This window comes from Stigmatopora nigra, unplaced genomic scaffold (assembly GCF_051989575.1).
Source record: "Stigmatopora nigra isolate UIUO_SnigA unplaced genomic scaffold, RoL_Snig_1.1 HiC_scaffold_25, whole genome shotgun sequence".
Taxonomy (NCBI): Eukaryota; Metazoa; Chordata; class Actinopteri; order Syngnathiformes; family Syngnathidae; genus Stigmatopora; species Stigmatopora nigra.
The window spans coordinates 2605274-2630000 of record NW_027551604.1 but is presented as its reverse complement, the minus strand read 5'-3'; the positions used below and the strand labels follow the sequence as shown (position 1 = coordinate 2630000).

Sequence of the window (24727 nt, the reverse complement as noted above, 5' to 3'; positions counted from 1 at the left end):
AAATTTAGCCCCCTGGCCGCCACTTTGACACCTATGGCTTAGTACATGCTTAGGATAATCGGCGAGCGCATACTTCCTTAATATCAAATACTGCGGATAAATGTGACAAGCGGCAGAATGGATTAGCGTAACAAACGACACGGATTATTGACGAATATGAAATTGAAGCTACTGCAATCATAGCTAATCCAAAATCTGTCTTGCTTATCATATCCTTGTTATCATCGATAAATACGAGTCATCTCATTGGCTCTCAAGGCTCATAGGCTATTTTATTGATTATTGCAGTCTTCATTTTAAGCTAGTGTATCGTTTTTGAATGTTTTTTTTTTGTTGAGCCATTACAAAAAACACGTTCAAAGATACATTTGCACCCTTTTGAAGTATTTTTACTTTCCTGCCTCAGCAAATTCAACCAGGAGATAAGAAGAATATTAATGAGCTTCATAAGTTAACAAACTGACTAAAAATAACCACCACGTGAGCGAGTAGTTTTGATCTTAAAATATTTTTTTGCAGTCACGTTTTTGTGAAGCTCACATTGTTGTTGAGCTTACTTGATTCTTCAAAATATAAATCAAGTACTTTGAAATTTTGGAGGTTGACAGTCTTATATTAGATATTTTGAATACATGTTTACCTTATTAAGGTTTTTTTACGTACCGTATTTTCTCTCATTTAAGTCGCACCACAAAAATTGCCTAAAAAATCGTTGAATTTGACCATTTCTCGCGTATAATTTTTATAGCGTATAGTTTTAATAGGGAGTACAAATGTGTTACTTTAAAGGGAAAATCTCAAAGTGAGTTTTTTGGCGTTTTGTCATGACCGGACGTTTGGTCGCCGGTCTTTTGGTCCCTTTTGGTCGCCAGTCAAATGTATTTAGATGTTAAACAGTACTTCGATATTAAACAGTACTTACAAATTAAACAGTACTTAGATATATAACAGTACTTGGATATTAAACAGTTCTTAGATCATAAACTCTCTTAGATATTAAACAGTACTTATATATTAAACAGTATTTAGATATTAAACAGTACTTATATATTAAACAGTACTTCGATATTAAACAGTACTTAGATATTAAACAGAACTTAGATATTAAACAGTACTTAGATATTAAACAGTACTTAGATATTAAACTCTCTCTCATGAATATAATTTTGAGAGTTTCAACAGTAAACTCTCACCAAAAGACCGGCGACCAAGCGTCCAAGCACCAAGTTTTATACATTTTTTGCTAGAATTTCATTCATAGATGTCAAAATAAATTTTGTTTAATGTTTTATCTCTTTATCATTTCTTTATCTTGAATTAAATAAACATATCAGCCTTATTGTCTGCATTATAGCATTCCATCTTTGTCAATTTGCAGTTTTGTTCATGTCAAGTCTAATTTATGCGCATATAAGCCGTACCCTTGATTCAGCCATTTTGTTTACTGTTTTATCATGCTCATCTTTTCTTCATTTTAAAATAAATGACCGTATCGGCCTTGTTGTCTTACATTATGACATTTCGTCTTTTCAATTTACAGTTTTGTGCTTGTCAAGCCTAATTTATGCGCATATAAGCCCTACCCTCGACTCAATCAAATGCGGCTTATATGCGAAAAAAATATGGTAGCACAACTTAGCACAAAATCCTCTTGTATACTTTCATATATTTGCAGTAACATAAAATCAGTTCATATGAAGTTATGTCTCTGGATATGGTTGTCAGATCTACTACATCTTGAACAAATCAAGAAGTCGTAACCCATTTAGATATCTTTTTTAACCTTTGGCAAACCCCATTGGCTAAAACAAACAACACTATATGCTTCCTCTCACTCTTATTAATATGACACAGTCAATTTATGTCTATAAGTTTGCTTTTGATAAGACTTTATTGCTTTGTTCGTTCCAACAATCAGCAAAGTAATTAAATCTACTTTAACTACATACAGTAGACTTTAGAGATCCAAGTCAATATAAAGTTTGCTGTTATTGTTTCAATATGTTGAAAGCAACACTTTATTGTAAAAGTTTCATCTATCTAATATTATATGTCATGGATTATGGCCAATAAATCATAGGTTATGTTTTAAATTGTAAGGATTTATGGAATATATCCCGGATTGTTAATATTTTATAGGTTTAAATGACATTTTAAAATATTCAGGGGAATTTATTTTCCGGCTGTAGTGGAGGGAAATCATTATAGATTGATTTTTGATAAATAATGAATGGTAATGACAAGTAATTTTCGATCTGGCAGAAGAAAAATCAATTTCACTTGCCCATAATGCTCCTGAGTTCAAAATATTTTTACAATTAAGTATAAATTATTCAATTATATTTGATACTATAGGGCAATGGTGCTTAGATTAATCCATTTCGCATATAAATTGGCCTTTTTAATCTTATTTAAGAACATTTTTAAGGCTAAAAATGTGCCAGCTGGCCAACATTAATAGGCTGGATAGAATTTTAACTTCCAAAATACTTTGGTTTCAAGTTATCCACTTTTTCAATGGCTTGCGTGTCAGCGACATTAGAAGCAGATTCCGAGTGTTTTTCTTTGGACAAAACATAAGCCGTCTTATATAAAATTTATGAACTGTCGTAAAGTGTTTACTCAAGATAGATGTCTACATCCCTGACATATTTAGTGACCTTGACATTACTTGACATACCAAAATGTAGATGCCGCATTTGACTGAATCTAGGGTACGGCTTATCTAAGAGAGAGAGAGTTTAATACTCAGAGAGAGTTTAATATCTAAGAGAGAGAGTTTAATATCTAAGAGATAGAGTTTAAAATCTAAGAGAGAGAGAGAGAGAGTTTAATATCTAAGAGAGAGTTTAATATCTAAGAGATAGAGTTTAATATCTAAGAGAGAGTTTAATATCTAAGAGAGAGTTTACTATCTAAGAGAGTTTAATATCTAAGAGAGAGTTTAATATCTAAGAGAGAGTTTAAAATCTATGAGAGAGAGCTTAATAGCTAAGAGAGTTTAATATCTAAGAGAGTTTAATATCTAAGAGAGTTTAATATCTAAGAGAGAGTTCAATATCTAAGAGAGAGTTTAATATCTAAGAGAGAGAGAGTTTAATATCTAAGTACTGTTTAATATCTAAGTACTGTTTAACATTGAAGTACTGTTTAATATCTGAGTACTGTTTAATATCTGAGTACTGTTTAATATTGAAGTACTGTTTAATATCTGAGTACTGTTTAATATCTAAGTACTGTTTCATGTCTAAGTACATTTGACCGGCGACCAAAAGACCGGCGACCAAAAGACCGGCGACCAAAAGACCGGCGACCAAAAGACCGCCGACCAAAAGACCGGCGACCAAAACACCGGCGACCAAAACACCGGCGACCAAAAGACCGGCGACCAAAAGACCGGCGACCAAAAGACCGGCGACCAAAAGACCGGCGACCAAAAGACCGACGACCAAAAGACCGGCGACCAAACGTCCAGTCACAAACTCGTGTGGCCGAATGCGACGCAACATTCCGAATTTCCTAACTGAAGCAAGGCGAATCCCATTCCCGAATCCGTATTGATTCCCAAGCCAAAGCAATTGTGTGTAAGAAGAGCCAAAACTATGAGCTTCGTTATCACTTGGAGTCTCCCAGCAGCCAGTTCCCCAAAGCTTAAACCCATTGATGCGCAGGTCCTTTCATAGGCTTTGATCCTGCTACTCATTATTTGCCATGCAGGTTTTGTAAAGACCCACAATGCTTTGCACAGATAGCGAGCGGCATTGAGATGTACGCATAAGACTGAATAGCTTGTGATTTGGGATTTGAGGCCAGTGTTGTACAAACTAAAACAATATAAAAAAAACAACCTTCAAGCTAAATATAACAGTAGGCCAGAGAGCCATTTGTTCCTCACTAGGGTTAGAACAGAAAACTCAACATTTAGCTGCATTGCTTTCTGCTATTTACACTTTTATCTATTTTTTTTAATGATGTATCGAGAGATTTTGTTACCAGATTAATTTTGTAGTTTTGTAGTCCAACACATCAACAATGGCTGACTGTGTAGTTCTCTTTAAAAACAGTGCTATGTCCTTGATGTACATACCTGGAAGTCAATATCAATTAGCATATGTGAACTCCCGTCTCTGAACTTCTTGGCCAATCACCTTCAAGTCTGGTTGTTAGACGAACAAAATTGCGATCATAATGACTTTAAAACATGTGACAGATGGGCGGGGTCAGCACAAGATACGATACATATAAAAAAGTGCATCCGTTAACAGTACATATGAAATATAAACAGTAAAAAAGGACTAAAGTATTAATATACTCATCATTCAAGTAAAAGGTAAAAAGTACAAAGTCAAAAGGAATGTATTAAGAAATATTAAAATGTCATTTAAAAAAAGATAGAGGGGCTGTAAAACACCAAGAAATGATACAAATAAAAAAGTGCATCCGTTTACAGTACATATGAAAGATAAACAGAAAATAAGGACTAAAAAAGTATTAACATACTCATCATTCATCATTAAAGTAAAACGTATAAAGTACAAAGTCAAGTCAAAAGGAATGTATTAAGAAATATTAAAATGTCATTTAAAAAAAGATGGAGGGGCTGTAAAACACCAAAAACAAATAAGAGTGGACAGAACTACTGCTACTGGCTTCCTCGTGACGGCGCCATCTTGGGGAAAAAAAAGACATTATTTGGACAACGTCGGCGGGCCGGATTAAAAAACCTAACGGGCCATATGTGGCCCGCGGGCCGTAGTTTGCCTATGGCTAAAAATGGAAATTAGCCCTTGGCTACAATCTTACTTGTATATGCTCATTAATTTATATGTGCTTTTCCTTATTAATTAAATCAAACTCAAAACTAAAGTTGAAGCCGAGTTACTACAGCAAAAAATATCACAACAAAGTACGCTTTCACCTAGTACATCTCACATCAGATAGCTAGTAGTGACGGCAGGAGAAATGAGTATCGGGTGTTAAAATTCACACCCGGTGTTGTCTCACAACATAGTGACATACTCCGATACTACACAGTACTACTTCAGAGTTGAGTAAAGCTGCTTTCTAAGCAATTTATCAAGGCTACTGTGACCTTCCTAGCTATGCGTTTTTTCTTGTGCTGTTGATTTTCTTCTCAGTGGATTCTAATTGGCCTTCCCTGATCTCAATCTGACCTTCTTTGCCTTTAAATAAGGGTTTTTCTCCTGGTTCTTATCTGGAAGGACTGATTGTCAGCCAGAGGGATAATAGCAAGTCAACATCCTATTCTGTTTGCTTTCCAAATTGAAAATAGTGATACTTGCGTGACCGGACGTTTGGTCGCCGGACGTTTGGTCGCTGGTCAAATGTACTTAGATATTAAAAAGTACTTGGATATTAAACAGTACTTGGATATTAAACATTACTTAGATATTAAACAGTACTTTGATATTCAACAGTAGTTAGATATTCAACAGTACTTAGAAATTAAACAGTAGTTAGATATTAAACATTACTCAGATATTAAACAGCACTTAGATATCAAACAGTACTTAGATATCAAACAGTACTTAGATATTAAACAGTACTTAGATATTATACAGTACTTAGATATTAAACAGTACTTAAATCTTAAACAGTACTTAGATGTTAAACAGGACTTAGATATTATACTCTCTCTCATAGATATTAAACTCTCTCTTAGATATTAAACTCTCTCTCTTAGATATTAAACTCTCTCTCATAGATATTAAACTCTCTCATAGATATTTAACTCTCTCTCATAGATATTTAACTCTCTCTTGGATATTAAACTCTCTCTTTGATATTAAACTCTCTCTTAGATATTAAACTCTCTCTTAGATATTAAACAGTACTTAGATATTAAACATTACTTAGATATTAAACAGTACTTAGATATTAAACAGTACTTAGATATTAAACAGTACTTAGATATTAAACAGTACTTAGATATGAAACTATCTGTCTCTCTTAGATATTAAACTCTCTCTTAGATATTAAACTTTCTCTCATGAATATAATTTTGAGAGCTGGTTTCAACAGTAAACTCTGTCACCATTTGACCGGCGACCAAACGTCCGAGCACTTGATACCTGCATGAGAACTTTGTTTCTGTGTCAATGCTTTTGCAAGTGGTGGTGAGGTCACCCGAATGAATGGCGACAGACAAAAATGATGAGTCGGGGCCCAATCCAAATTAGTTATGAAGCACGCCATGAACAACTGAAGGCTGATGACGCAGGTTTTCATGCTTTGTATCCTGTAATACTTGGGAATTCCTCACATACAAACGACCCCCACATTCATAGATGAAAAGTTGGATTTAATGGCAGGTTGGCAGAACTCAATGGCACGTCACCCCACCAGCCTTGTTTCTCGGAATCCCTCTGACATGTATTTTTTTGCACAATGTGTACAAAAGTATTTGAAAAATACAAAAAAATAAACATTTACATTTCCTAAATCAGTGTTTGTTTATGGCGGGTGTCCAAGTGGCGGCCCGGGGGCCAAATCTGGCCCTCCACATCATTTTGTGCGGCCCGGGAAGGTAAATGATGAGTGCTGACTTTCTGTTTTAGGATGAAATTTAAATGAAAAGTATCACGACTATAAGGCGCACCGCATTATAAGGCGCACCCTCAATGAATGACATTTTTTTTCGGTATATAAGGCGCACTGTCTATTTTGGAGAAAATTGAAGACTTTTAAGTGCGCCTTATAGTGGTGAAAATACGGTAATTGCTATTGACTTCCAGGTATGAAGCACTGACTACACAGTCACCTCTAGAGCCAGCCATTGTTGATGTTTTGGATTTTTTTGTATCAAATCTTGCAGTGGGGGAGGAGCTATATGATTGAAGATGTTATAAACTAAGATGGCATCTGCATATTTAACAGTATTGTTTCAGTTCAGGCCTTTGTGATTTTTTAATATCCGACAGTGGTGGTTTTCGTTTTTGGTTTTCTGTTTTTTTTTCCATATATAAGGCGCACTAGATTTTTAGGCGCACTGTCTATTTTGGAGAAAATTGAAGACTTTTAAGTGCGCCTTATAGTCGTGAAAATACGGTAGACTCTTGCCTGTATCTCCTGGACGATGACAGCTGCTCCGCCATGATGCTTTCTACTGAATGTATCATTAGGCAGTATTATGACACTGATAGGTCTCTCTGGGAATTGAGCTTGTGTCTGTCTGACTTCCTTTGCGTCCTTCTCTTGGAAACCCTGAGAAGGCCTTGGTGTACTCGGATGTTTTGACTGTTACAGAATTGATTGCACATCTGGGTTTTTGAACTTGAACTTCAAAAAAGTAAGAGCAAAGGCCAAGCCGATGGACGCTAAAGCACTTTCCCTGGAGCTATCCTTCAAAATCCAGCTAGCAGAGACTGATTGGATTAAACTTCACGCTGGAAATGAGGATGGGAAATAGAAATTTGTAAAACCCTGACAAGAATATGCACACTAATACAACAAGACATGGTGGTTTGTCACTGTCTATTTCGGGAGTTTATATTGGCTAATCCTTCCCTTCTTCCCGACACGTTTCGGTCTAATCAGCGGCAGCCTGCAAACACACACAAAAATATATAGTATACGCCACACATTCGCACATGTCTAGAAATCGGCCAGATAGCAACTGTGACCGGACGTTTGGTCGCCGGTCAAATGAACTTAGATACTATACAGTACTTGGATATTAGACAGTACTTAAATATTTAACAGCACTTAGATATTAAACAGCATTTAGATATTAAACAGTACTTAGATACTATACAGTACTTAGATATTAAACATTACTTAGATATCAAACAGTACTTAGATATTAAACAGTATTTAGATATTAAACAGTACTTAGATATTAAACAGTACTTTGATGTTAAACAGTACTTAGATATTAAACGGTACTTAGATATTAAACAGTACTTAGATATTACATAGTATGTAGATATTAAACAGTACTAAGATAGTAAACAATACTTAGATATGAAACAATACTTAAATATGAAACAGTACTTAGATATTAAACAGTACTTAGATATTAAACAGCACTTATCTATTAAACAGTACTTCGATATGAAACACTACTTAGATTATTAACAGTTCTTAGACATTAAACAGTACTTAGATTTTAAACAGTACTTAGATATTAAACAGTACTTAGATTTTAAACAGTACTTAGACATTAAACAGTACTTAAATATGAAGCAGTACTTAGATGTTAAACAGTACTTAGATATTAAACAGTACTTAACTGTTAAACAGTGCTTAGCTATTAAAAAGTACTTAGATAATAAACAGTACTTAGATATTAAACTCTCTCTCTCTCTCATGAATATCATATTGAGAGCTGGTTTCAACAATAACCCGTTTGACCTGGGACCAAAAGGGACCAAAAGACCGGCGACCAAACGTCCGAGCACCGATAGCAACTAGCTTGAAGCTTAACCACATTTTTATTTTCAAATTTCACCAGCAAACATCTCACTTGAGTGTTGCAATATTACCCCCATTGCTGGTAAATGTCAATCCACTTTTGTATTGATTGGGTAATGGATGCATTAACTGTGATTTAGCTCATCGTCGGCCATTTATGAATGTTTTATGAATGACCTTTGCTACTTAAGAACACTGATCATTGCAAACAGGGTGCGTCACTCAGTGCTATTTTAGCCTTCTTGCCGCTATTCGCTTAATTTAATTTCTCTTTTTGTCTTTTAGAAGTTCCAGCCAGCAGGGGGCGCTTTCTCCTTCACCAACTGAGTCTCAATGGCTGCAATCTTTGCCTCTTGATCCTCGCAATGTGAGTTGGATATTAAATTCATATTTTTTGTTCTCCTACGTTCATGCAAACCATATTTTCTAACATATTCGTAGCTAAAAAAAAATTAGGATACGGCTTATATGCGCATAAATTAGACGAAACTGCCAGGACGAATATTATTAACAAAGATTGCAAACCAAATGTCCTCAAATATGTTCAAATATGACTTAAAATTGATGTTTTTACCCACATTATTTTTTGGGTTCCGTCATTTTTTGGCAGTCGTTTTTAAATACCGTATTTTCACAACTATAAGGCGCACCGCATTATAAGGCGCACCCTCAATGAATGACATTTTTTCCATATATAAGGCGCACTGTATTATAAGGCGCCCTGTAGTATAAGGCGCACTGTCTGTCTATTTTCTGTCTATTTGTGTTTTTTTTAATATCCGACAGTGGTGGTTTTTGGTTTTTAGTTTTTTCCATATATAAGGCGCACTTGATTATATGGCGCACTGTCTATTTTGGAGAAAATTTAAGACTTTTAAGTGCGCCTTATATTGGTGAAAATACGGTAATTGCTATTGACTTCCAGGTATGAAGCACTCACTACACCACAGTCACCTCTAGAGCCAGCCATTGTTGATCTTTTGGATTTTTTGGTATAAAATCTTGCAGTGGGGGAGGAGCTATATGATGAAAGATTTTGTAAACTAAGATGGCATCTGCATATTTAACAGTATTGTTTCAGTTCAGGCCTTTGTGTTTTTTTTTAATATCCGACAATGGTGGTTCTTCGTTTTTGGTTTTCAGTTTTTTCCATATATAAGGCGCACTGGATTATAAGGCGCACTGTCTATTTTGGAGAAAATTTAAGACTTTTAAGTGCGCCTTATAGTCGTGAAAATACGGTAATTGGTATTTTTTTGCATATTTGTAGTGTTTTTACTTGAATAGTTCAACCATAAAAAATGCATTCATTGTGTTGACTGTTGAGTTATGCACTCCCACACATCTGGCCTTGTCTACTCGGCCCGCGGGTTTATTTCCTCAGAGACCTTGTCTGTCTTCTTTTCCCATGCAAAAACTCTCCCAGATTCAACACCAATGCCAAACATTGGAATGTTGTTGTTTTTGTCCATTTTTTTTAATCCATTCTTTCATCGCTGTACTGTAATTAACTGTCTCTCATTTCAATACCAAGATTAACATCAAAATATCAAATCTTTAGTCTGTTACATACCATATTTTCTGGCATTTACGCCATATTTGTGGCCAAAAAATGGTGAAAAACAGCATAACACATGACAATGTGGTCATTTATTTCAAAATAGAGAAAAAATAACCTAATAAAACACTTAACAGAATTTATTTTGACTTCTATGTATTAAATACAAGAAAAAAATTAACCATATTTTGGATAAAACATGAAAAAACTCACTTGTGCCTGCTATTACTCGCTTAGGGCGCCGCCATCTTATATTTTTTGGGAGATTCGGACAAACTTTCAGTTTGTACTGCTCACATAACTTCCTTTTTGAATTTGTCTACGTGCAGGTAACAAGTTTTGGAAGCCAGCAATTAATGTATATAGTATCTCAGAAATACTACCTACGATGATTTTTCTTCAGATTTTCTCTTCAAATTAATATATTTATACTCTCTATTAAAATCATGAATATGGAGGTGAAAATTGTGAATCAAGGGAAGGCATATACGAGAGAAATTGTAGAATTTAACGATTTTAGGGCCATTTTAAGGGGGCGGCTTACACGAGAGATACTGTAGAATTTAACGATTTTAAGGCATTTTGAAGGGTGCGGCCTATACGAGAGAAATTCCAAAATGTAACGATTTTAAATCAATTTGAAGGGGGCGACTTATACAAGAGAAACTGTAAAATTTAACGATTTTAAGGCCATTTTAAGGGTGCGACTTATACACAGATGCGGCTTATATGCGAGAAAATACAGTATTTGATCATGGCTTCGCAAGTCAAGCTTTTATTCAGGTTTTTGAGTGAAAAACTTTCCCTCTACTGTCCTTTATAAGTGAGTGTCTAAACTCAAATCCCAACGTTGATTTCGTTATCTCAAGCTGAAGACTATAAAAAGAATGTTTGTTCCTTTTGAGCTGGAAATAGACTTTTCACTGTTGGGAACTCAAACATGGCGGTTTTGAAGTACTTCTATTGTTAGCATCTCACATTGATTTGATGAAAAAAAAATCCTAGAAACAAATAAACGACTTGTTTTAGTAGTTATTTGATCACTTTGGCTTTGCAGTTGGAAATTTTCTTCCGTACAACTCAAGGCTATAATTTTTAAAAATATATATTTTTATTACAAAATCTTATCTTCTCCAAAATTAAAAAGAAATCTAATGAAGCTGAAAATCATATTTGCCAAGTTTGATATTAAAACCTTACTTTATTTTCTCAAATCATCTTGAACATGAGCATTTGAACTTTGACCTTTTGACCCAACATTTAATCATCTTTATGACCTTGTTTAGGTTGCAAAATTTATTCCATACCGCCATGCTTTTATTGTCTGACTTTTTTGAAATTGCTATTTTCTACTTATGTAAGGCATCCATCCCCACAGTAATTGAATTCTTTACTGAAATGACTTTTCTCCGCCATAATTCATCACAAGTCAATTATGTTGCATAATACATTGTTACATAATGCAAGTAGCACAAGAATAGTACCGTATTTTCATGACTATAATGCGCACTTAAAAGTCTTAAATGTTCTCCAAAATAGACAGTGTCCTCTATTTTCTAGTCGGGCAAGTTTGATTGCTTTCCCTCAGGATAAAAATAGTGAAAGCTTGCCACCTATTGGGCTAACTGTCGTACTGCTTCCCTCAATCTGTATTTTTTTTTTGTCTTCACATCTATGTCTATTTTGGAGAAAATGTAAGACTTTTAAGTGCGCCTTATAGTGGTGAAAATACGGTAATTGCTATTGACTTCCAGGTATGAAGCACTCACTACAGAGCCAGCCACTGTTAATCTTTTGGATTCTTTTTGTATCAAATCTTGCAGTGGGGGAGGAGCTATATGATGGAAGATGTTGTAAACTTAGATGGCATCTGCATATTTAACAGTATTGTTTCAGTTCAGGCGTTTGTGGTTTTTTTTTTAAATATCTGACAGTGGTGGTTTTTCGTTTTTGGTTTTCTTTTTTTCCATATATAAGGCGCACTGGATTATAAGGCGCACTGTCTATTTTGGAGAAGATTTCAGACTTTCAAGTGCGCCATATAGTGGTGAAAATAGGGTAATTGCTATTGACTTGACCAGGTATGAAGCACTCACTACTTTACAGTCACCTCTGGAGCCAGCCATTGTTGATGTTTTGGATTTTTTTGTGTAAAATCTTACAGTGGGGGAGGAGCTATATGATGGAAGATTTTGTAAACTAAGATGGCATCTGCATATTTAACAATATTGTTTCAGTTCAGGCGGTTGTGTTTTTTTAATATCCGACAGTGGTGGTTTTTCGTTTTTGTTTTTTTGTTTTTTCCATATATAAGGTGCACTGGATTATAAGGCGCACTGTCTATTTTGGAGGAAATTTAAGACTTTTAAGTGCGCCTTATAGTGGTGAAAATACGGTAATTACGGTAATTGACTTCCAGGTATGAAGCACTCACTACTTTACAGTCACCTCTAGAGCCAGCCATTGTTGATGTTTTGGATTTTTTTGGTATAAAATCTTGCAATGGGGGAGGCGCTATATGATGGAAGATGTTAAGATGGCATCTGCATATTTAACAGTATTGTTTCAGTTCAGGCGTTTGTGTTTTTTAAATATCCGACAGTGGTGGTTTTTCATTTTTGGTTTTCTGTTTTTTTTCCATATATAAGGCGCACTGTATAATAAGGCGCACTGTCTATTTTGGAGAAAATTTAAAACTTTTAAGTGCGCCTTATAGTAGTGAAAATACTATTATTACTGAATGAATCCAACACTGTACTCATCCCTTCTATGTCTATTCCAGGTCTAATACCCCCTAACGGATTCCAGTATTGAACTACCGCCGGTTCCTAGAGTCGGCGTCTTAATGGAGGGCTTTCCCGTCCATTGACTGAAGGCAAACTGTTTATGTCAGCAGTCATGTCTGCCTGTAGCACTTTCACCGAACATGTATGGAAACCGGGCGAGTGCAAGAACTGCTTTAAGCCCAAAAGTCTTCACTGTCCTCCAACTCGTAGCGAAAAATCTCGACCTGACCGCAGACTTCCAACAACTCAACAACAAATCCCCGCCAATTCCACTTCCAGAACCAACTCGAACCTCGCCCATAGTAGCGTAACACCCCGTCCGGGACATTTCCGTCCACCCGTAGCAAAGAAACCCACCATTGCCGTTAAACCCACCATGATGCTACCCTGTACTTCATTGGGTTCGAGTTCTAACGATAATTTACAAAGTCCAACAAGTGTTCTGGAAGCAAGTAAAACTTCAAGTTTTTTAGTCTGGAACCGCAATGGAGTCAACTGTAGAAGGACTAGTGGTGGTACAAGTAATAACAATGAAGGTGAGGACCAAATCGAGGACTACGAACAACTTAGTCCGAGGACCCCTAGTGGGAATAACAATAGTGGATTGACGGATGTTTTGAAAGAAATCGCAGGATTAGGACCTGGTCCTAGTTTGTTACCCGTCTCCAAGGACTTATTTTGGGGTAGAATTAGTAGTTCATACCAAAAGTCTTTAGAAAGAGGACTTCCAGCTGCGGGATGTTTAGCTATCGGAAGCTACATGAGCGGGGATGCTAACGCTAGCCCAAAACGAGTATCTTTAAGTGATAGCGCGGAGATAATCAGTACAGAAGGTGGTCGTTTTTGCTACCCCGAATTTTCCAGTGAAGGAGAAGACGATGAAGATGAAGAAGAGGATGAAGAGTCGGAAATAGATCAGGAACGAGAAAGCTGGGATGAAAGTGATGAAGAATTACTCGCCATGGAAATCCGGATGAGAGGACAACCACGGTTTGCTAATTTCCGAGCCGCTACTTTGTCCCCCGTACCTTTCGCCGTCAGCAAAAAATGGAATACGGTTCCACTCCGGAATCGTTCTTTACAACGGATTTGCGCGGTGGATTACGACGATAGCTACGATGAAATTCTAAACGGATACGCCTCGATGGATTCTACTGGCGCTATTCCACATTACGATCCTAATAACTGCCAAGGAAGTGGATTCCTCACCAATTCCGAATCCACAATCTCACCAGGTTCGTCTTCTTCCCTACCCGAAGATTCCCAAACAGCCTCCAGTTCTGGGAGTTCTACGTCAATCCCTCATAAAAACGGACTTCAATCCCCTTCATACATCAAATCGCCAATTCCTTGGACTTCTCCTGTTAAAAAAGACCCTGTCCCCAAACCCTTAAGTCCAATCAAAGTTACAGAAACACACAAAGCCGTTCTAGCAATCCGATTGGATGATCAGGACCAATCAACAACGTCAATGCCTCAAGCTCTTCCTGGTCAACCGGTTACAATCAGTTTCAGTCCTACAGAAGAACAAGCCAAACCTTACCGTGTAGTAAACTTAGAAAAATCACTTATCTGTAAACCTTACACAGTCGTCGATGTATCGGCGTCCATGACTAAAAAAGACGAACATTTGGGAGGTTCTACCCCAAAACACCACAAACCCTTGAACCCAACATTCTGTAGCACTTCAGTATGTCCTCCATCGTCTCTCTTAACAACAAACACATCCAGAAAAAAAATAGGAAGTACTCGTTACCAAGAAGTATGGACATCAAGTACTAGTCCTCGTCAAAAGATCTCCAAAGTAGATTTAGGGAACGGTACCACCACAACAGGTCAATCTATACCCCCTCTACACTTAAATCACAAATCAGCTCCTACATCACCGGTCGCCGGGTTATCTTCCTCCCGAACCGTTCCCGTCAAATCCCCGAATTTATCCGAAATTAAATTCAACAGCTTCAACAACGCCGGCATGCCTCCATTTCCAATTATTATACGAGACGAACCTGCATACGCCCGTAGTCCCAAAAACGCAGTTAAAGTCCCAATCGTTATCAACCCTAACGCCTACGACAATTTAGCCGTGTACAAGAGCTTCTTAGGACTCCATGGGGAGTTACCAAAAACCAAACCCAGAGTGACCAGTCATACTTACGAAGAAATCGGGTCCTCCGAGAGTGTTAAAACCACCTCCACTGACAAAACCATCTCTGGCATGGGTCCAACTGAAAAACCGTCTTCAGATGAAACAAAAACTGTATACGAATCCACGACTAAAACACCTATTTCACAATCTGTAACCACTCCAGACCCCCCTCAGACCTCAATTCTCCCCCCTACAACACCTCTACAGTCCCCCCCATTTCTTCCTGAGAAAAACAGTCCTTCAACAACTACAACAACACACAATTTAAGCAAAGACACTCTTACAGAACAGTCTTCCTCTTCCCGATCCGGATCAAAACATCCAGCAGATGCTAGCACCGTCCTCTCACAAATCGTAGCTTCGATCCAACCACCACAATCCCCCCCAGAACCCCCTAAAACCCCTCACAAAACCCTCAGTTCCGAAGAACTATACGCCCTCCCACCTGACGCCCTAACCGAGACCCTCACCAGACCAAAATCCCTATTTTCCACCAATGACACACCCATTTCCAGACCTATAAAAGAAACCCTCTCAAAAGTCTTATCAAAATCTCAAAGTGCTTCTCCTGCAGTACCTCTTCCAACCACCAGGTCTGAACCTAACCCCCCATTCCCGCCACCTAGATCCACATCTTCCCCTTACCATGCATCAAATATCCTCCAAAGACATTTTAATAACTGGACAAAGAGTTCGGTTTCAAGCTCAAACGAAAGCGAAACCCGTTTAAACGCAGATTCGAAACGAAATCAATCGGAAAGCGTAAAACCTAAACGCTGGATCTCGTTTAAGAGTTTCTTTCGCCGGAGGAAAGATGAAGATGAGCTGAAAGAGAAGATGGAGAGAGAGAAGGAAAAGGGAAAGATGGTTGGACTGGATGGAACTGTTATTCATATGCTTCCTCCTCCACCAGTTCAGCAAAGACATTGGTTCTCCGAAGCTAAACCGGAAGATCCCTCACAGAAACCAACCATTGTTTTTACCTATAAAAAGGAAAGTGGGAGTACTGCAAGTCGGGGAGTGGAACCCCAAGTTGAAGAATGTAAAGAGAGTGCAATACTGATAACCGGCGACAGTTTCGAGTCCAGAACTTTGAGTCCAGAACGTCAAACTTCAGTAACGGAGGTCATCGGAATTGCCGCTGACAACGACATAAGGTAAAAATTGCATTTGCATTACAATTACATTTTTATACTCATTACATTGGTTTGGATTGGATAACTGTATTCATCCCGTATTCGGGGAATTTCATTGTGATTGTAGCAAAAGGGCAATTTAGAGTGTCCCATTGGTGCTCGGACGTTTGGTCGCCGGTCTTTTGGTCGTCGGTCAAATGGTGACAGAGTTTACTGTTGAAACTAGCTCTCAAAACTATATTCATGAGAGACAGTTTAATATCTAAATATCTACTGTTGATCCATGAGAGTTTAATATCTAAGTACTGTTTAATATCTAAGTACTGTTTAATATCTAAGTACTGTTTAATATCTAAGTACTGTTCAATATATAATTACTGTTTAATACCTAAGTACCGTTTAATATCTAAGTACTGTTTAATATCTATGTACTGTTTTATATCTAAGTACTGTTTTATATCTAAGTACTGTTTAATATCTTAGTACTGTTTAATATCTAAGTACTGGTTTATATCGAAGTACTGTTCAATATATAATTACTGTTTAATATCTTAGTACTGTTTAATATCTTAGTACTGTTTAATATCGAAGTACTGTTTAATATCTAAGTACTGTTTAATATCTAAGTACTGTTTAATATCTAAGTACTGTTTAATATCTAAGTACTGTTTAATATCTAAGTACTGTTTAATATCTACATACTGTGTAATTTCTAAGTACCGTTTAATATCTAAGTACCGTTTAATATCTAAGTACTGTTTAATATCTAAGTACTGTTTAATATCTAAGTACTGTTTAATATCTAAGTACTGTGTAATATCTAAGTACTGTTTCATATCTAAGTACTGTTTCATATCTAAGTACTGTGTAATATCTAAGTACTGTGTCATATCTAAGTACTGTTTAATATCTAAGTACTGTTTAATATCTAAGTACTGTTTAATATCTAAGTACTGTTTAATATCTAAGTACTGTTTAATATCTAAGTACTGTTTAATATCTAAGTACTGTTTAATATCTAAGTACTGTTTAATATCTAAGTACTGTTTAATATCTAAGTACTGTTTAATATCTAAGTACTGTTGAAAACAGTAGATATTTAGATATTAAACTCTCATGAATTTAATTTTGAGAGCTGCTTTCAACAGTACTTGGATATTAAACAGTACTATATAATATACTGTATAAGAGCTGCCACTTGCACGGCACCATTTTGGTTGCAGTAGCTAAAACGGATAGACTCAAAAAGATGTTGTAAAGACGTTGCAATAAACAAAAAAAATTAAAGGTTCACCATTGGGTAGATAACAACAATGGTTCCCTTGTCATCCCTTGATAAATTAAACTTACTACAATCCCTTCATTTGATTGATTACACAAAAACAACACGACCAGAACCAAACATGCCCAAGCACTAAATAACCGTAACTCGTAAAGTTTATTTACTTAACTTTTCTTTATAAGCCTGCATTTGTTTTACCCATTTGTTATGAATACCCAAGTCACTCATTTACCCGGAATTCGCTCTCATTTCTTTGTCAAAGATAACTCCCAAGATTTGTAAGCTATCGTTTCTGTTTTCAATTCTCTGAACTAAAACTTGATTAAGTGTAGACAGACTAAGTCCGAGGAATGTAAAAACAAAATTCTTTAGTCATTTCGTCAACCATCTCAAAGTTTACACACAAATTATAGGTTGTAAAACACAAAAAAATGTACTTTTAACCTTATTCCCAGATCCTAATGTCATTTCCAAATGGCAGTTTTGGTAGAAAAGTTGTGCCAACAAAACTGTTTAACGGTGATAACAGTCAGTCATTAATCAGTCACATGGTTCTTGTAACATAAGGGTTAACTCGGCTATTTTTTTGAGGACTGAAGCTTTTTTATTGGCTCATAGTGGGCGGAGTCTTTAGCAATAGCAAAAGTACATCACCTTAGGCAGGTAGGAACAGAAAAATCGGGAATAGGAGACGACGACAAGGCAAATACAAGCAAAAAATGTCTTTTTAGAAACCTTGTTGCTGCTCACTTTTGTGTGGTGGTCTCCATTCACAGATGGGAAGCTGTGTAAGCCAATACAGTGGGTAAGAAATAAAATAGAAACCATTTCGTTGTTCATAATACGTACGTCTCTTATCTTGTGGAGTTAAGGAATGATAAGATTCTATTTTTATTTCAATAACAAGATTTTTTTGGTTACTAAACGCTGGGAAATGAAAGAGGAAAGTTATTTGGAGTGTTTTTTTTTACGTGACTCAACAAGTTGGATCCTGAAAATGGAGACATGTAGAAGCCATGAAGGTATTTTTTGTGTCAAGGACCCTCCAGCTGCATATTTGATCTTATTTTGGCGGTTATTGTTTAGGAAATGCGTGTTTATCGTGTAAGATTTTATTTTGCGATTTAATTGCAAGTTGTTGTAAAGGGCTATTTTCCGTTATTTATTTTTTTGTAGTGTGTATGTTATGTAAAAAATAACTGTAATTATGTCTAAATGTTGTTTTCCCCGTTTTTAACCACGTATACTTCCGGTTGATTCTGATTCAAAACGTGGTAACGTTTTAGTTATTGATTGACTTTGATTTGATGACAAAAATATTGAGTCATCAACAGACAGAATAAATGTTTGTGTTGGTGTCCTAAAAAGGAATATTACTCATTTTTGAGAATTCAAACTGTCTGAGAAGAAACTACACTCATGCACTTGTCACCTGACTGTTTTTTTTCTATTTAGGCGGTCTCAATTTAAGTTAATCATTCATTAATATGATTAGAAATTGATCATATTGCTGATAAGGGTTCACCAAAGTTCAATAGTTGTGGTAATGCAAACTTTATGGAACAGATATCACTTATTTTTACAAAAATATTGAAATTTCTATACACTAGTGCAGAGGTGGGCAAACTACGGCCCACGGGCCACATTTGGCCCGCTAATATTTTTAATCTGGCCCGCCGACGTTGTCCAAATAATGTTTTTTTTCCCCAAGATGGCGCCGTCACGCAGAAGCCAGTGGCCGTAGCTCTGTCCACTCTTATTTGTTTTTTTGGTGTTTTACAGCCCCTCTATCTTTTTTTAAATTATATTTTAATATTTCTTAATATATTCCTTTTTACTATACTCTGTACTTTATATTTTTTACTTTAATAATAAGTGATGAGTATGTTAATACGTTTTTAGTCCTTATTTTCTATTTATGTTTCATATGTACTGTTAACGGATGCACTTTTTTATATGTATCCTATCTTGTGCTGACCCCGCCCCCATCTGTCACATTTTTAAAGTCAATATGGCCACCCGGGCCCAAAAATTTGCCCACCCCTGCACCTAGTGTCTATGACATTAGTATATTTTATTAAATAGTAAGGAAAAAATTGGGAAAAATACAATAAAATATGGCATTTGATTATTATTGTCATCACAAACAAATAATCAAATCAATTAGACATCTTATTTCCCTATTTTTACCCTTTGGTCCATGGCCTTTATAGCTAAAAATACAATGGGGAAAAAACAAACAAAAATATAATCCTCCAATCATATTATTTCCTAATGATGTCATACCTTTTTCTTTAAACTGCAGCCAGGTACCTTTAAGTGCCAACCATTTGGTGCCCAGCGTCACGCCACTTCCTGCCAGAGTCAATCTGGGCCTGCCGATTGGAGAGAACCAGATTAACTCGGCTAGCGAACGTAGCGCTAGCCTCGGGGAGCCAGAGGATGACGGGAATCAATCTCAACACTCACACTCGCCGGCCTCCAGCCAATGCAGCGCCACCTACAGTAACCTTGGTAAGAATAAGATTTTGAAATATTACTTTTAATGTTGTGTCTTTAAATTACCCGATTACAAATGCGCTAACATGACTAACATGGAACTTTTAATTTTCATATTTTAGATATATTTCGATTTTTTTTTAATAAATGGATTAAAAGAACTGGATTAAAAGCCCTGAATATTCAGTTTTTTATAGATCTAAAACAATGTTTATTTTAGAATTTTTTAAATATATTTTTAGATTTTACAAAATTATTTTTGAACTAAAAACACAGAAAAAATTGATTAAAAAATGACAATTATTGATTTAAAAGGGGTAAAATCAGGTAATAATTAATATACATCTTTACTCTTCATTTTAATTTGATCCTAAAACAAAAAACAGGAAAATACGCTGTATTTTTCTCTAAAAAAAATCTGACTGAATCGAGGGTACGGCTTATATGCGCATAATTTAGACTTAACATGCACGAAACGCAAGAAAATGCGTCCGATACGGTCATTTATTTCAAAATAAAAGAAAAGATAAACATATTAAACGCTTAACAAAATTTATTTTGACGTCTATGATGACGAAAATTGCGACCCAAGAAAATTGTGCCTCTTATATGATATAAATTGAAAAATTCAACCTTTTTAAGGCAATTTTAAGGGTGCGGCTTATACGAGAGAAATTGTAAAATTCAACCATTTTAAGGCATTTTTAAGGGTGTGGCTTATACGAGAGAAATTGTCAAATTCAACCATTTTAAGGCAATTTTAAGGGTGTGGCTTATACGAGAGAAAATGTAAAATTCAACCGTTTTAAGGAACGATTTTAAGGGTGCGGCTTATACGAGAGAAATTGTCAAATTCAACCATTTTAAGGCAATTTTAAGGGTGCGGCTTATACTCGAATGCGGATTATACTTGAGAAATTCATGATTTTGCATCTGATCCACATCATAGCAACATTTTTTTTTTAATTTGAAAACATTTTCTCTTATTTGTTGCCACTGAAACGCCCAAAAATGTGTCCTCTCTCTCACTTGTTAAAAACGGATCATCAAGCAGTAGGTGGTGCAGTGCTCACCGCCTCACTCGAGTACAAATCTCCAGTAGATTTGGGATCTGTCAGCCTGCCATTGGCATCGGCAATACTCCGGAATAGATGCGCCAAAAAAGCATTTTTGTGTGCCTGCTTTTCACTTAAAAACTGTTTACACAAGGACAGGTAGGCTTGTTTCTTAATTGAACGTGGTTGGTTATTCTTATCTCTTATTTATTGCTTATTGTCCATTGTTTTGACTTTTTCAAGCCTCCCACTCTTCTTCTTTGTTTTATTGTTTGCGTCATGAACTATAGCAACAAGTCATGTCTTGTCTTTGTTTATTTTTCCCGTGAGATTTTAGATTTTATAAGGTCATGTACTTTATTAATACGACCCATTTGTCATCAATTAAATTGTACTAAAGGGAGACAAGTTTAGATATAATATTTAGATTTTTTTAATTTGTATAAATGGATGAAAAGCCCTAAATATTCAGTTTTTTATCGATCTAAAACAATGTTTATTTTAGCTTTTTTTTGTATATATATTTTTAGATTTTATAAAATTATTTTTGGACTAAAAACACTGAAAAAATGGATTAAAAAATGACAATTATTGATTTTAAAGGAGAAAATTAAAAAATGACGATTATTGATTTAAAAAGGGGAAAATTCATAAAAAATGACACTTTTGATTTATTTAATTTATTTATTATTATTATTATTTAATTTATTATTTATTTAATTTGATTGATTTAAAAGGGTAAAAATTGATTAAAAAACAACAATTATTGATTTAAATGGGGAAAAATTGATAAAAATGACAATAATTGATTTAAAAGGGGAGAATTTGATTTAAAAATGACAATTATTGATTTAAAAGGGGAAGAAATTGATTAAAAAATGACAATTATTTATTTAAAAGGGGAAAATGGATTAAAAATGACAATTATTGATTTAAAAGGGGAAAATGGATTAAAAATGACAATTTGTTGATTTAAAAGGGTAAAAAAATGATCAAAAATGTCAATTATTGATTTAAAGGGGGAAAATTTGATTAAAAATGACAATTATTGATTTAAAAGGGGAAAAATTGATTAAAAACGGACAATTATTGATTTAAAAGGTGAAAAATGGATTTAAAAATGACAATTACTGATTTAAAAAAGGGGAAATGGATTAAAAAATGAAAATTATTGATTTAAAAGGGGAAAAATTGATTAAAAAATGACAATTATTGATTAAAAAGGGAAAAAATCAAGAAAATTAATATACATCTATACTCTTCATTTTAATTTGATCCTAAAACCTATCACCTATAGTCATATCAGTATTAGTTAATATATCTACTTGAAAAATTGTACAACCTAGCATATGTAATATAATAAGTAAAGAACAAATTCCAGACTTGAAGACACATTTGGATTAGCGCACCCTCTTTAAATATATTCGTTGCCGGGCGGATTAACAGGACCCATTTACTTCATCCTGACTTTTCTGTCTTAAGACTTTCTCGGCTTTGCTAAAATGACAGCCTATACGTGAGTAATTACATCATTTAGAAATAAAACGTGTGAAAATAAATATCACAAATGTAGACTTGACCGTTTTTGCAGATTTACCAATATTTTATGGGCCATCTGCTTCAATTTATACCCTCCAATTTCCGTAAAAATAAGGTCAGTTCTTCAAGCCACTCCTCCTCGTTAAGCCTGGTTGCAGACCGAGAGTGCGGGGGGGGGGGGGGGGGGGGGTAAGACTTGCGTCCAGCTCCATCACGTGCCCCCCGCCGCACGCATCCTCCCGTCAAGCCAAGCGCATCAATCCCAGACTAAAGAAGAATTGATGTGTCCTCATTTTTGACATGTTTGCTATGGTGGATAGTTTGTTTTTTGAGTAACATTTACTTTTTGATAATTGTGATGTGATGAGAATTGTTCAACCCCGAAATTCAAATTTAAATAAATGAGCATAAGATCCGAGCAAGGCAGAGTTTAATATCTAAGTACTGTTTAATATCTAAGTACTGTTGAAAGCAGCTTTCAAAATTATATTCATGAGAGAGTTTAATATCTAAATATCTATTGTTTTCAACAGTACTTAGATAGTAAACAGTACTTAGATATTAAACTCTCTCTCATGAATCAACAGTATTTATTTAGATATTACCCTCTCTCTCATGAATATAGTTTTGAGAGCTGGTTTCAACAGTACTTAGATATTAAACAGTACTTAGACATTAAACAGTACTTTGATATTAAACAGTACTTTGATACTAAACAGTGCTTTGATACTAAACAGTACTTAAATATTAAACAGTACTTAGATATTAAACAGTGCTTGGATATTAAACAGTACTTAAGATATTAAACAGTACTTAGATGTTTAACGGTACTTAGATATTAAACAGTACTTAGATATTAAATGGTACTTAGATATTAAACAGTACTTAGATATTAAACAGTACTTAGATATTAAACAGTACTTAGATATTAAACAGTACTTAGATATCAAACAGTACTTAGATATTAAACAGTACTTAAATATTAAACAGTACTTAGATATTAAACTTCTCTCTTAGATATTAAACTTCTTAGATATTAAACATTACTTAGATATTAAACTTCTCCCTTAGATATTAAACTCTCTCTTTTAGATATTAAACTCTCTTTCATGAATATAATTTTGAGAGCTGGTTTCAACAGTAAACTCTGTCACCATTTGACCGGCAACCAAAAGACCGGCGACCAAACGTCCGAGCACCGATTGGACACTCTAAATTGCCCCTAGCTTCGAGTGGGAGCCTGAATAGTGCCCGGCTATCGACTGCTCACAAATCCAGTGCCCAAAAGTCAGCTGGGATAGGCTCCAGCACCTCTCAGAACCCTAGTGATATTAAATGAGTACCTTCTACCAAAATAAAAGACCTAAATTCCTTCCTTTGACCCTTTTGTCTCCCAAACCTGTCCTGCAGGTCAATCCAGAGCCAACATGATTCCACTGAAACAACCTCGCAACCTAAAGGCATCCAATGACACTTTAGCATCCATCGACTTGGAAGGCCTCACCGAGCAACTCCCACCCAAGTCAACTCCGCCCCCTTTACCCAAAAAGGCAGTTCCTCGTTCTGTCACAGACCCCGGCTTGGCTACCAAGGAACCAATCCAAGGGTCTTTCCGACCTAGGCCCGAAGCCAAACCTGGCGGAACCAACCTGAGTGTCGCCAACCCTCTTTACGATCTGGACACCACTTGGGAAACGGCGAGCCAAAGTTCGTCAATCGGTACCCACGATCAAGAAAGCGGCGATTCCTTGGAACGGCCATCGGTCAACATCAACAAAACATGTCCGTCCAATAGCATGTCTTCGTTATTGTCTCAACCCGGCGTTTCCAGGGACAGAAAAGTCTACCCAAGTACCGAATCCCTCAGTGGGAGGAGTCGGAAAATGGGGCATAGCGCCACCCAGTGCAAAAATACTAGACCCACACTTTACCGGGGTCTGGATAGCTGGGATGAAGTAGTGGGAAGGATTAGGGGTCTTCACACGGATACTTTACGGAAGTTGACGGGTAAATGTGAAGATCGTTTCATGGCTGGCCAAAAGGATCATTTGAGATTCGAAACTGATAGCTGGTCCGACTTCAGGTTGACAACCGGGAAACCGTGTTGTGAGGCCGGAGATGCCGTCTACTACACCGCTTCATATGCCAAGGATCCGCTGGTTAACTACGCCGTTAAGGTTAGATACTCTATGATTGTTTTTTGTATTAATAGGTATCTCTAGAGAGAGACATAAACAATTCATATTTTCAAACGTTATTTCTTGAGAGTCATACTCAGAATTTAAAAGTC

At 35.9% G+C, this 24727-nt stretch overlaps 1 protein-coding gene across 1 annotated transcript in view; it reads left to right on the top strand.

Moving 5' to 3' along the window:
- The window catches only part of peak1 (pseudopodium-enriched atypical kinase 1), a 49655-nt gene that overhangs the window by 20703 nt on the left and 4225 nt on the right, over positions 1–24727 (top strand). The window contains exons 2-5 of the mRNA XM_077711149.1: positions 8719–8800; positions 12774–16083; positions 19650–19858; positions 23848–24614. Of these exons, the coding sequence (XP_077567275.1) occupies positions 12878–16083; positions 19650–19858; positions 23848–24614 (4182 nt within the window). The 5' untranslated portion in view covers positions 8719–8800; positions 12774–12877. The remainder of the gene's footprint in view (positions 1–8718; positions 8801–12773; positions 16084–19649; positions 19859–23847; positions 24615–24727) is intronic.